Source organism: Paramormyrops kingsleyae, chromosome 20 (genome assembly GCF_048594095.1).
Source record: "Paramormyrops kingsleyae isolate MSU_618 chromosome 20, PKINGS_0.4, whole genome shotgun sequence".
Lineage (NCBI taxonomy): Eukaryota > Metazoa > Chordata > Actinopteri > Osteoglossiformes > Mormyridae > Paramormyrops > Paramormyrops kingsleyae.
In genome coordinates, this window is record NC_132816.1 from 10,995,729 (window position 1) to 11,009,112 (window position 13,384).

The 13,384-nt window shown below is 38.5% G+C and overlaps 1 protein-coding gene across 1 annotated transcript in view; it reads left to right on the top strand.

Moving 5' to 3' along the window:
* Positions 1-254: 254 nt before the first annotated feature.
* sorcs3a (sortilin related VPS10 domain containing receptor 3a) overlaps positions 255-13,384 on the top strand; it is a 169,213-nt gene continuing 156,083 nt past the window's right edge. The window contains exon 1 of the mRNA XM_023798977.2: positions 255-1,151. Within this exon, the coding sequence (XP_023654745.1) occupies positions 453-1,151 (699 nt within the window). The 5' untranslated portion in view covers positions 255-452. The remainder of the gene's footprint in view (positions 1,152-13,384) is intronic.

Sequence of the window (13,384 nt, forward strand, 5' to 3'; positions counted from 1 at the left end):
GGGGTGGCTGGTTTTATGTTTTCTCACCCTCAAAGGTTGGTGGACTGCAACTGTTGTCAGCCATTAGTTTAATTGAGGGGAATTCAACAAAAATAATAGTTATTAGTCGCCCATAATTAACAGCACAATGGCAGCTTTGACACCGCTGAGCCACGCCGAAAGGACAGTCCCCCTCTCTCACTCCCTTTTCTGTTTTCCCCTGTCTCCCTCGCTTGCGCTCTCTTCCGGGCGCAGTTTCGACAGCTTGGCTTAGATTCAGCTCCACCCCTATGTGGCGGCTCACTTGATCAGATCCTTGAACGTGAACCGTTTAGCTGAGAAGCACTTTTGCTGGAGCCCGGAGAACACAGGGATACGGCGAGGAGGTCTCTACTTCGCAGGAGTTGCTCTTTTCCGCTTAGTCTTATAGAAACGGTGTTTTTACAAAAGAGCTCATTTTCCAGACTGCATCGATGATGGGAACTAAGGCTGCCTTACATCTTGCTCTATGTATCTGGCTTCTAATCTCGGCTCATATTATAATGACCGCTGATGCTGCGATTACTTGCGCGTCTTGTCAATTGGCAATTCACCTAAACCGGGAAGAATTACTGCGGGAAAAACGAATGAATGAAGGAGAGACGGGATTTGCACTTAAAGAGCAATTCGGCGAGGAATTCCCACGAACGAGATATTTTGCTGATAAAAGAGAGGTACTTTATAGATCAGACGAATTCGGGGTGCCTGACCATGTAAAGAAATGGTCTGCGGATGCGGGAGATGGAGTTTCAGAACTATTCCCGCATAATCCGTCTCAGGCAAGTGAAAAAGTAAGACTTGACGGCGATAAAAGCGACACGGGGGGGAAGCAATTAGGGGAGAAGAGTTCGGCGTTTCTGCGGCCGAAGCGGAGCGAAGCAGAAGTAGGTGAATTTTCCCAAAGTGTGAGAAGCGGCGACGCTTTAATGGATGGAGCGCAAGACAGGAAAGCAGCTGGCCCGATGTTCGAGGGACACAGGCAGGGCAGGTCCGAGTTCACCTGGGCCGGGGATGATGGTAAAGTGATAAATCCTCGACAAGATGAGCCCAAAGTTACCAGCACCACCTTTGCATTGACGGGGGATTCCGCGCACAACCAGGCTATGGTGCACTGGTCTGGACACAACAGCAGCGTAAGTTATTATTTATTACACATAATACACCAGGATCCTTGTATCATGTCACGCAACACTCGGCATTCATCTGAAATCCAGGGTATAGAGATGAAATTATTGATTTTTTTCCCGCCACGCACAGTAACAGGTGCACAGATCTCATCGTGTTTCATATTACAGTCCCAACAGCATTAAGGTTTTGGAAAAACTGCTGTCGATTCTAATTCGTCCTATAAGTCCACAAGAAAAACTGTGTCGGTTGCTTTTTTTTTTATATCTGTGGTTGATGCAGTAATATGAGCAGCTTGCTGCAGATCTCCAGGGTCACGCTAGACGGCTGCATTTAAAAAAATGTTTCAAATAGCCTAATTGCTCATAAGTTTAATAAGTTAAACATGACGTTTGTCTTTTAAACATAATTAAACCTATGGAGCGTATTGATTATTATAAATCGGCATTGTTATAACTAAATCATGGTTATTGATTACCATGATTTAGAATTTTTGTTGCAACCAATTTAATTGATTGGAAAGGGAAACATATTTTCAAATGGCACTTCTGGCACCTAGCCACAAATAAAAGCGAAATTCTGCAGGATTACCACGTGCTCTTGATTTGTTGTTCACGATATATATTGTATATATAAACACTGAGGAAGTCAAAGCAGATGCGAAGTGTGACTGTTATTCTAACTTACATGAATAGATTTTGTTCTATATTAAATACATTAAGATCTGTTATTGTGAAACCGAATCTGGCTAAGGCACAATAAAAATCTCAACGCTAAAAGTCATTATGTTTCACATTATTTGTCGTGCCTTCATAGTATGTGGTTTCCGCAACACATAGCAAAAAAGAAAAAAAACTAAAATAAAAATGTATGTGCATATGTTAAACATATTTTATAATAGTAAGTTAACGTTGACTTCATATTTATTTCTGAAATTTTTGAATAGTGCACATTTCTTTTTAAGCGTATAATTCATCTTGATCAATCAGTATTTCACAGAGAAACATGTGCAACACGGAAAACAAAATTAGGAAGCCGAAAAGACCCCCCTTAAAAACAACCAACTGAGAGTAGCCTTGCACTTACAAGATTAGTCCAAAAGGTGGAGTACAGTGCTTTAAAGTATTTTCAAATTAACTCTGCAGTTTCCCATTTCTGAAACACGCATTTATATGATATTGTGTGTTGCGAAATGGAAAGTTAAATTCGACGAAAATGGATCTAAAACATTTGACAAACATACAGAAGCATTTCGGATGTACAGGGACGAACAAACCCTTTATTATAGCCAAAGTATAAATGCCAGCAGCGCAGTGATCCAGAGGTTTTGCAGGTGTAATTTAATTTTGTTTCATTTTTTGAAGAGGAACAGTAGCCTGCCACTGGTTTTCCTGTTCTGTAATCTGACTCAGAAATAATTATGTAAAGAAATTTTTCTTTACATAATCTGGGGAAAGGAATGGGAATACCTTAGATTTCATACTTTATCATTTAATAATACAGTCATTTTTTTGTATTATACCTTTAAATAATTCTTAAATGATGGCAATTTTGTTGTGGAATTCAATGTAAAATTCACAGCCACTAAGCGTCACATCGATATGGGTATACATTGCTGTTCATAAAGTCGGAATCTTTAGAATTACAGCAATTCATTTGGTTACAAGCACACACACACACACAAAAAAATGAAACAATTCTGCAATTGTATGTGATGTAGCTTTGCGTCCAGCAGCATCCCGTATGCCTGCCCAGTACTCCCCCAGTTACGTTAGGCCGAAAGGTGGAAGCTAAGGAATGTAAATGAAATTTGTAATACATAACCAAAGGCCTAATTGCCAACTGCACGGCCTAGAAGACAAATGACATTCTCCGACTAAACAAGCTGTTTTTTAAGAACAGGAAGGGAACAGCAACATCTGGCAAAGCATCCTGTGTGTTTATGTTAATTGCAAAGTTTTAATGCACATTGCACAAACATTGGTTCAATTTTACCAATTAGCAAGCAGTTAGTACTACTTATATATGCTTATTTACAAATGTACATACTTGCGTACTTGACTTTCTGCCGGCTGATGGCTTGACAAATAGCCACTTTTTATTAGTGGCACGTTTAGTGTCTGTTTTACCAAACCATGCTTTTTGGAAGTATTAAATGGCTGTAATATATTGGAATATTTATTGTGGCTGCATATGATGCAGCAACATCTCAATTGTGTCAGTCTTTAAGCTCCTAGGCAGATTAACCAATTTAGAGACAAAGCTCTTGAATTGAGAGGCTTTGATCAAACGTTTTGCTAAGTCGCTTGGTAGGTACAACTGACTGTGTTTATTATCTGAGGATGATATGCTAGCTGTCTTATTATACAATGTTTAGTACTTCTTAAGGATGTGTAATGGCTGTGTATCTTGTTATGGACTCGCATTTCATGCCACTGTTGGAAGGTTTACTTACACAAAAATGTTCTGAGTGCAGAATGAAAAATGATTGGTTCAGAGAGATAACCAATCAGGTTGTAGAGGATCTGGGTCCAAGAAACTACAAGAGGTGGAACGAAGACATCTAATTGGTTGGTCCCGCCTTTTGTAGTTATCTGGATCCATCTCCTCTACAATCTGATTGGCTATCTCTGAACCAATCATTTTTCATTCTGCCCTCAGAACATTGTTGCATAAGTAAAACTCCCATGAGCTCTCCTGCCTTATATCTGATGCTTCCTGAGTAGGCGCCCGGCCCGCCTCTATCTTATATTAGAGAAACGTTTGTAGAAGATGGATGGGGAGATTAAGTTTTTAAGAATTACATTACAGATTACCCATCCATCTCTCCATCCATCCACCTTCTAACTTCTTCTTCTGCTCAGCGTTTTGGGCATACCTGGAGCTTATCACATTCAGCACAGGGCACATGGCTAGGGGACACTTTGGATGAGATGCATTTACGGCTAATCAATCTCAATTAAAATGGCAAAGGTATTGATGAGAAGCAGATGTGTTCCGTGTGGAACTGGGTTAAACTGCACAAGATGGAGATCTTATTTACAGAGAAAGCAGGTCATTGAGATGGATACTGAACCACATACATGTTCATTTACATATAAGTTGTGTAACACAACATTCAGATATATTCTAAGATTAAATAGGAAGCTTGTGGAACATGTATCATCTATATTTACCTATCCTTGGTATCAGCTACAACATCCAGTTAGCAAGATGAAACATCCATCCATCCATCCATCCATCCAGTACCTAGGCAAGCATCACTGTCAGTGCCCCATGTCCAAAGCACAATGAAACTGGCGTGCTAAGTTGGCGTTCCCTCAGAATATTGTACCCTAGGCAGCCGCCTATATTACCCAGTGGGTTGACCAGCGCTGCATCGTCTTATAATCGCTTATCATGGCCATGGTCACCAGACAAGCTAAAGAAACATCATATACACCTGTCAATCGGTAGAGGTTAGGGCATTTATTTTCAGTTATTTAAAAATCTGCTTAATGCTAAGATGATCTCCTCACTCTTCTTTAATTGCATGCACTTCAGCCCTCCTGTTGGAGAACTGTTCAGCTAAAGCAATTATCCCAGTTAATCACTCAGTTGTCACCGCGCTGTTTTTCAGTTTTGCGAAAGAGTGCATCATCACTGAAAGCTACTTATTGACATACAAAGGAAGAAATATATAGACACCCTTACAAACGTGTAGTATAGTTTGTCTTTCAGTAGGTGGTGTTTGTAATAAAAGGGGTTCCCTGTTCAAAATAATAAATAATGCTGTATGTGGGAAAACAAAAATAAACGGTGAACGGTGAGAACACTGAGTTAAAGATGTTCCCAGAAAAAGTACTGTAACAAACAAAGGGAAAGTTCATCACTTTTAAAATTGTAAATAAACAGTTATATTCAGCTATTTAGCCTCTTCTCATTCACTAATTGACAGTGATCTGTACAAACTTGTCTTTGGGTGAATATTACTTTTTCCTACTTTAGCTTAATCTGACTTTCAAAACACTGTATGAGACGTATCATGCTGTGCTTTGCATATAGTTAGAGATGTTTCGTAAAATCATTTGTGCTGCCACAGTAAGTTTAGCTCCTGTAGTGCAGTGGCATTTGCTGCATTTTCAATCTTCCATCTTCTACAGCTTTTAAATAAAGATTAGTGTATTTTGAATGGTTCCCTGCTGCAGAGTGCAGGTTCCCCTCAGGGGGCAGCATTAAATGCCAGAGGAGTCTCCACATGTAAAAAGCTTCTGTCAGATGTTTTGCATGTTACATTTTACTGTTGGGACTGTTGCTATGAGGAGCTTGTGAACTTCAGGACAAATATTTGTTTCAAATATCAAATTTTAATGAATCTGTCTGAACATTAAGACGTTTGCACGCAGTTTGCTAAGGTTGTCTCTATAAGCCTTGATCTTACACTATATAGACAATAGTATTGGGACACGCCTCTCAATCGTTGAATTGAGGTGGTTCATTCAGACCCATTGCCACAGTGTGTAAAATCAGATCAATCACCTAGCCATGCAGTCAGGTTTACAAACATTTGTGAAAGAATTGGTCGTTCTGAAGAGCTCAGTGAATTCAAGAATGGTGCTGTCATAGGATGCCACCTTTGCAATAAGTCAGTTTGTGAAGTTCCTTTCCTGCTAGATATTCCATGGTCAACTGTAAGTGGTATTATTTAAAAAACTGAAGTGTTTAGCGACAACAGAAACTCAGCCACAAAGTAGCAGATCACATAAAGTGGCAGAGCAGGGTCACCAAGTGCTGAGGTCCATAGCGCATAAACTTTGCCAACGCTCGGTTGGCTCAATAACTGCAGGGTTTCAAACCCCAGCACAAAAACTGTGCACCAGGAGCTTCATGGAATTGGCTTCCATGGCCGAGCAGCTACATGCAAGCCTCACACCACCAAGTGAATGCCAAGTGTTGGATGGAATGGTGTAAAGCACACTGCCACTGAACTCTGAAGCAGAGGAAACAAAGGGATAATGGTATGCGGTTGTTTTTCAGGGGTTGGGCTGGGGCCCTTAGTTCCAGTGAAGGGAGCTCTTAATGTTTCAGCATACCAAGACATTTTGGGCAATTCTATACTTCCAACTTGGTGGGAGCAGTTTGGGGAAGGCCCTTCTCTGTTCCAGCATGACTGTGCCCCAGTGCGCAAGGCAAGGTCCATAAAGACACGGTTGGGTGAGTTTGGTGTGGAAGAACTTGACTGGGCCGTACAGAGTCCTGACCTCAACCCCATCGAACCCTTTTGTAATGAACTAGAATGGAGATGCGAGCCAGGCCTTCACATCCAACATCAGTGTCTGATCTCACAAAAGCTCTTCTGGATGAATGGGCAAAAATTCCCACAGGCACACTCTTGTGGAAAGCCTTCCCAGAAGAGTGGCAGCTGTTATAGCTGCAAATGAGGCACTAACTCCATATTGATACCTATGGATTTAGAATGTGATGTCATAAAAGTTCCTGTAGGTGTAATGGCAAGGTGTCCCAATACCTTTGTCCATATAGTGTATTCTGCCCATTGTCTGATTCTAAATGGTCTGCACTATTACAGTTTGCTGTGACACATTTGAATACATTATATTTACTTATTTCTTTGTGTGGGGATTGGCAACAACAGAAGTCAGACGTTTTTGAACAATTTTAATAGTGTCTTGTTTTTATGCATATTCATAACATACTCTTATAAATTTTTCCATATGACTAAATGGGATCATTGCCTTTTTTGCGTTTTGAGCATTTTGCTTGGTTTGATTCTATTTAAAAAAAATAAAAAAAAACAGGAATACATTAGCAATTCAGTTATATCGTAAATGAAACCATCCTCTCTGTAACTTGATGTAACTGACCAACATTTTTTCATCATTATCAGTATCTGCAAAAAGGGCTACATTTTTATGCCTTCCACTGCTTATGTTCAGAAAGATCATAACGATTAAAATTATTATAGAATGAATACTAAACACGGGGCACTTTGACAAAAATGTCGAAATATATTCTGATAAGTCTCACTAATCACGTGGTCATGATGAAACTTAGACTGAAATAGCTGTAAATACAACTAGGGCCGGAACAAATAATTGATAACACTGATAGTGATTAATAATAAAAATAGTCAACCACGAATTTTGCTATTAATTGGTTGCATTTTTGTGACTTGGTTCATGTGTTGCATATGGCACCACCACCATACATAATTTTCCCATGTGCTGACACAGTCTGTACACGTTGAGCACAATATTGTGAACAGACTCTTATGTACATACTACATACTACATTTGTCATTCCACCAGATATTTTACCAGACCAGCAGAGGGAAAATGTATTGCATATAGTTAGAGATGTTTTGTAAAACACTTTAACGCAAATACAAGCAGTGCCGTTAAATGGGTAAACTTTAATAGTTTTTTAAGTTGTTGGGTGGTATTATGGTAACACGGCATACAGTTGTATTGTTAAATCTAGGCTGTCTCCCCTGCTGTGCAAATTTTATTGTCAAAATTTCAAAATGATGGAATAGCACTGCTTTTTAAAATACCATCAAAATACTGTATACTGCTATTGCTAGTAAGCCAAATATGGCAGAGACAGTGTGTCTTTGTTTCTATGCCACTTCGTCACTTTCAAAAGAAATTATCTACACTGTGGAAAGTTTTTTTTTTCATAAGTATGACTTAAAAATACCTTTTAATGTTTTTAAAATAAAGCATTTGTACTGTGCTTCAGACTCTGTGTTTTGGACTTATCACATGATCAGTTATCAAAATAATAGTTTTTTTGCAGCCCTAATGTCAACCTACAAATTCCACATGCGCGTCCAGTGATATTCAACAGGTGCAATATGTATTTTTTAAGTTAAATGTAGTAGTTGCCATGTTGAACACTGTATTTAAACATTTATGCACGAGTAAAATTTCAATTAGTGTGTACTGCAGTGCATGTGATGCTATGTTTGCCACGCAGTTTTCCTCAGGCACCCCTATGGAGAATAAATTAGAAAAAATAAATCAAAGAAGGTTAAACATTTGTGTAGGCAGAAAGATGTTTTTCTAATTTACTAATTTGTCATTGTGGTCAACCATGTAGATAATCACATTCCTCAGTGGTGAAGATAGCTTTTTTGTGGGTTCTAGTGACGCATCTTAGCCATAAATCATAAATAATTAACATGAAGATTGAAACATACGTTTTGAGATTTTATTTTGTGGTTAAAGTCTGCCCTCTCAAGCACGTTGTCTACTCCCATAGAAAGCAGGGTACTTTATCTTCATTGGTTTGGTCCTGATTCGTTGCATGATAAATTAAGTGTTCAAGGACAGTGTGGTGGAGCCTAAAGTCCTCTGTTGAACCAAGGTGAGGGAATGAATGAGATGCTTTGCATGTTTATTCTAAAGCCATGTTTTCTGACCCATTCTACACTGACTTTGCCTAATCGCTCCGTGTTGTACTGCTTATGGGAATTTTATTTACACAAAAATCTTCTGAGGACATAAAAAAAAATGACTGGTTCAGAGAGATAACCAATCAGATTGTAGAGGAGGTGGGTCCAAGCAACTAGAGGAGGTGGGACCAGCGAATCAGATGTCTTGGTCCTGCCTCCTCTAGTTGCACTAGAGCTGTGGTACTGAGATAATACATTCTCCAAGGTGTAAGGGAACTATTGTCCTACCGAATGGTCGCATTACCATGGGAGTAGTTACCATTTTCAGTTTTGTCTTGTACCAAGCCCATATATCCAATTGCGGGGGAATACTTGATGCAATTTCAGGTTTATTGTGGAATCACAGCCCTACAGCTGCAACAGTCTGTTTGGATATATGTGATTTAATGCGCAACTGTTACATGTCGGGTTGAGTCAGCTGCATGACCATAAATTATGTCATAGACATCTTTGGTAATTAACACCATGACACCTAGTGTGAACATTAAATTATTCCATTAAATAATGTCAACACAAAGCATCATTACATGCAGATGATTTTCCAAGTCACACATGCAGTTTGTATTCCTGTTTGCAGGTCAGGAGTAGCTTTCCGTCTGGCAGATGTCGCATAATGCTAGTGTCATAACGCTGAGTAGGCTAATCTTAGCATGGCTAAATTCACTTTGGCTCATGAGACTGAGGTGGTCCTGGCGGTACACGTGGGGCGTGCTTAGCTGAGTATTCCTGCCACCTTTGGAAACTCTGCTTTCATTTAGAGATGCTAATGGATTCTAAAGTCTCATTTTATTTACCCCTCTGTACAGACTGTAGTCGGAGAAGAAATGGGCGTCATAAATTATTTACACTTCCAGGGGGTTCACTTTTTTCTGCTAATTAGTGTTTACAAATCTGTTTCCCAGCTTTTGTTCTATGCAGCTGAAATAAGTCTCATGGCGTAAAGCCACATACAGCTAAGAAGGATTTATTTCCAGGCACTTCAGAGCCAAACCTTTATTTTGTCAAATTAAATGTGCCAAAATTCTGGGTTGGCCAATTATGCATCAGATTGGCTTGGAGTTTGATTGACATTGTCTATTTTGAAAGGGGGGGGGGGGGTCGCACAAATTAAAACCATACATAACCAATGCAGTATGAGCAATATAACTTCAAATGCTTTAAAATATATTTGCAACCATTTGTTTAATAGTACAATTGTAGAATACATGAAAAAAGAAAAGAAAGGTATGTTTTACAACCATAAACCAAAAGACTAAATATGCTTTTTGAACTGGGAGGATCATAATAATTCAGAGCTGTAATATCATAATAGGCCTATGCTATATTTATATGTCAAGCTCACCTATATATATATATAATGTCTTTTCAGCCATTATTACTGCTTCTGCAAGCACCTCACTGGTTTAATTTGGCTAATATTGATCTCATATTTAGATTAAGATAACACTTTTTTCCCAGAAAATGTGCTTGATGCCATTATGGTCACAATAGAGGTGTGATATAGAAAATGTAGAGTGAACAATGGTTGGCCTACTTCCATACGAGAGTGAGTTTGTCGTCATTTTAGTCCACCTGCTCTATCCAGATGTTTTATAACAAACTCGAATATGGTGGAAAATAGGAACACATCTCGAATATAATATGCTTTTTGTTTGTACATTATTAATATTAGCAGCCAACTAGGCAAATATGGTGTAATAAATATTTTGTTTCAATTGTGTATGTGTGTGTTGCTAAATTGTTGCAACATTTGCAGTTTTCCTGGTGTAAGTAGTGTAAATTCCAAAGGGCTTGACTGGGTCTTTAATTTCTCTGTGGGCCACACTGACTAGACGCGCCGCACTGAAGGCAATGGAGCAGCACGTATTGCTGGCACGGCTGCTAGTTCAACTGCATCATTTCTGAAGAATAGGAAAGGGGTGCACCCTTAATGCCCTTTTTCCACCATTTCTCCGAAACGAGCACATGCCGGAAAATGAATCAGAGGAAAAATGGCGTCATTGTGGTGCGGCGGGTCTCCGAATAGCATCCGCCTTTGTATGGGGCTGCAGCTGACGCGGACAAATGCTAACATAAAATACAACGGAAACTGCAATCAATTAATACATTCCCTAATTAAAATGATGCACTGCCTTTATCTGTACCGGAGAGTCAAAGTAGCCATAAAGCCAAGATCTGCCACATTAACTTTACTAACACTCCCTTTTATTTTCCATTTAGATTTTAATGATAACAACCTGCTTAAACACCTCCATTACCAAAAATATAGTGTAAGCATCTTTCATTTAACAGGGAAAGATTCCAACGATATGATGTTTCCAAGTCATATGTAGACACTGCTTGACTTTGAACAAGTTGACTTTCCATTGTGTCAGCTAAATTCAACAAGACCATGCTAGTGAACATATGCTTTAAATGCCTAAGAAAATTATCAAAGAGTTCCGTTTCCTTGCTGAATTGCATTTTAATTATTAGTACCGTAAAAGCATATTTAAATTATTCTGCGTTAAAATACAACGAAAAACAGAAAGGTTACACAGAGCTTGATGCTGAACAGGTAATCAATAAGTGATTGCTGGATTGTCCTTTGAAAAGATGTATTTTTGGATTATTACCTTGGCTAGGCTTCACAATGGATCCCGGAGCAGGAAATACCTTTCAGAAAGTCTCTTCTGTAGACTGTAGAGAACCATAATTATCCTTGCATAAAGCTGCATCAGGACTTAGCAGAGAGAATTGTCTGCAGATTATATCCCTTGGGATAATACTGGCAGTCCAAAAATGTTTTTATGTTGAAGTTAAAACTTTTGATTAAAAAAAAAAAACTTAGCTTCTTTAGAATATTGTTGATGGTCAATACTGCAATCCATTGTTGAAATCATCAAAATGCAATCTGAAACTATTATGTGCCAAGAATCATTATATTGTACCACGTAAAAAACCCTGAAATGTGGATGTTTGTTGCTCATTCTAAACCTGAAAATGTGAAGTCAAGCTATTTGAAATGTGGAAATAGCTGTTAATTTTATTATATTTTATTTATATATTATATAGAATATACTGTGTGTTACTAATTTGTTGAGTTGCTTGAACAGATTAGCAACTTGTTGATCATTAGATTTTAATTGAAAACTACTTGCTTTAAGTAATGATGGATGGACATTTATTTTAAAATAAAGATCCAAACTAAGTAATTCTGAAAGAAGCCATTAAATGTCTTGAGATATTGCTTGACAGCATTTGAATTGCTCAAGGTATCATTATTAAAATCAATTGAGTGCATGTCACCTCCACAATTAAGGTGAACAGCACATCATGTTGTTTATGGCTGAATTTAATGTTGGCAAGTAAAAGCTGAAGCCAGCTCCATAACATTAACCTGTTGATTTTACATAATAATGATGTGCTGTTTGGCAGTGGCTAACATTGGCACCACAAAGAAATGAAAGTGAATATGAAATTTGTTCGCTCATTTTTGTAAGGGTGGGTTAGGGTTATCACGGGACACTCAGCACCTACAAGCAATTCAGAGATACAAATAACTCTGAGCTCTGGTAGAAGACCCCCATGGATGCAGGGGAGACACACAAACTTCACCCTGTCGCCAAAAATGCCGTCAACGGCCTATAAGTGTGAGAACACAATGCTGCCCACTGAGATACCATGCTGGCCATTTACCACTTAATTTGATTCAACCGTAATTTACATTGTTGTAGTAAGCAAACGCAATTTTCTTAAGTAGATGAAGCTGTGTTCCTCGAATCGTCGGCGTAATTCTTGTCTGTAAGATTTAGTTAAATGTAAGCTTTGAATTACTTTACCAAAATGATTTTATATCTTGAACTGACATAACTTAAGCGTATCACTCATTAGTCCAAAATTGTTGGAATGTTTAAATGCTTGAATACTGAAATGAAGAAATCAAACTAATTTATTTGAATTTTATTGGTAACTGATGGGTAGCTAATAGCTCACTATTTGAGTATTGATATAATAATAATAATAATAATAATAATAATAATAATGACTATTATTATTATTATTATTGTGATACAGGGGATTTTTGAAAGGGTGCCCTGTATTAGGCATTTCTAATATTCAGGGAGAAAAGTGGTGATCTATATACCTAAAAGAAGGAGAGCAAAACAATCGCCGAGAATAAAAAAAAGATCCCTTTTTGGCATTGACTGGGAAACCCAACAAAAACAACTCTCAGAACAAGGCGAATGAAACTGTCAAACGACTCACTTGAGTTTGGACTTACTTAGAGCAGACCTAAAGAGATGTGTACGTGTATGAAACACGAGGGATAACAAGGATCAGTGGCTGAAAATTTACTCAAACCCCTGCAGTCGTCTGACTCATCCGCTTAGACCATGTCCTCCCCTCAAACTTTTACAAAATATCAAACTTAAATGTTGCACTTTAGTAAACTGTTTCAATGCATAATATTCTATACATCAGTGGTGTACTACCTGGTATTGTGTTTTTGCTGCAATGTGTGCCATAGGCTTGTACACCCCCCCCCCCCCAAATTAACTTCAGGGATGCTGAACAATGGCCGACACCCAAGCTTGCTCTCACCTATCTGTGTGTCTCACGGCGACCAAGATGGGATAGGTAAAAGATGATGTCCCCATGGAGATGAATAAAGTATAACCATTCTGTGTCATTGTTAGGAATCCCAACTCTTATTTTCTGCTTGCTGTTCAATGACTAGTTGACCTTCTTACTTGCTTGCTAAATGCCCCCTTCCAGACTAGGCTATTTGTAATAAGGGAGTGTCTA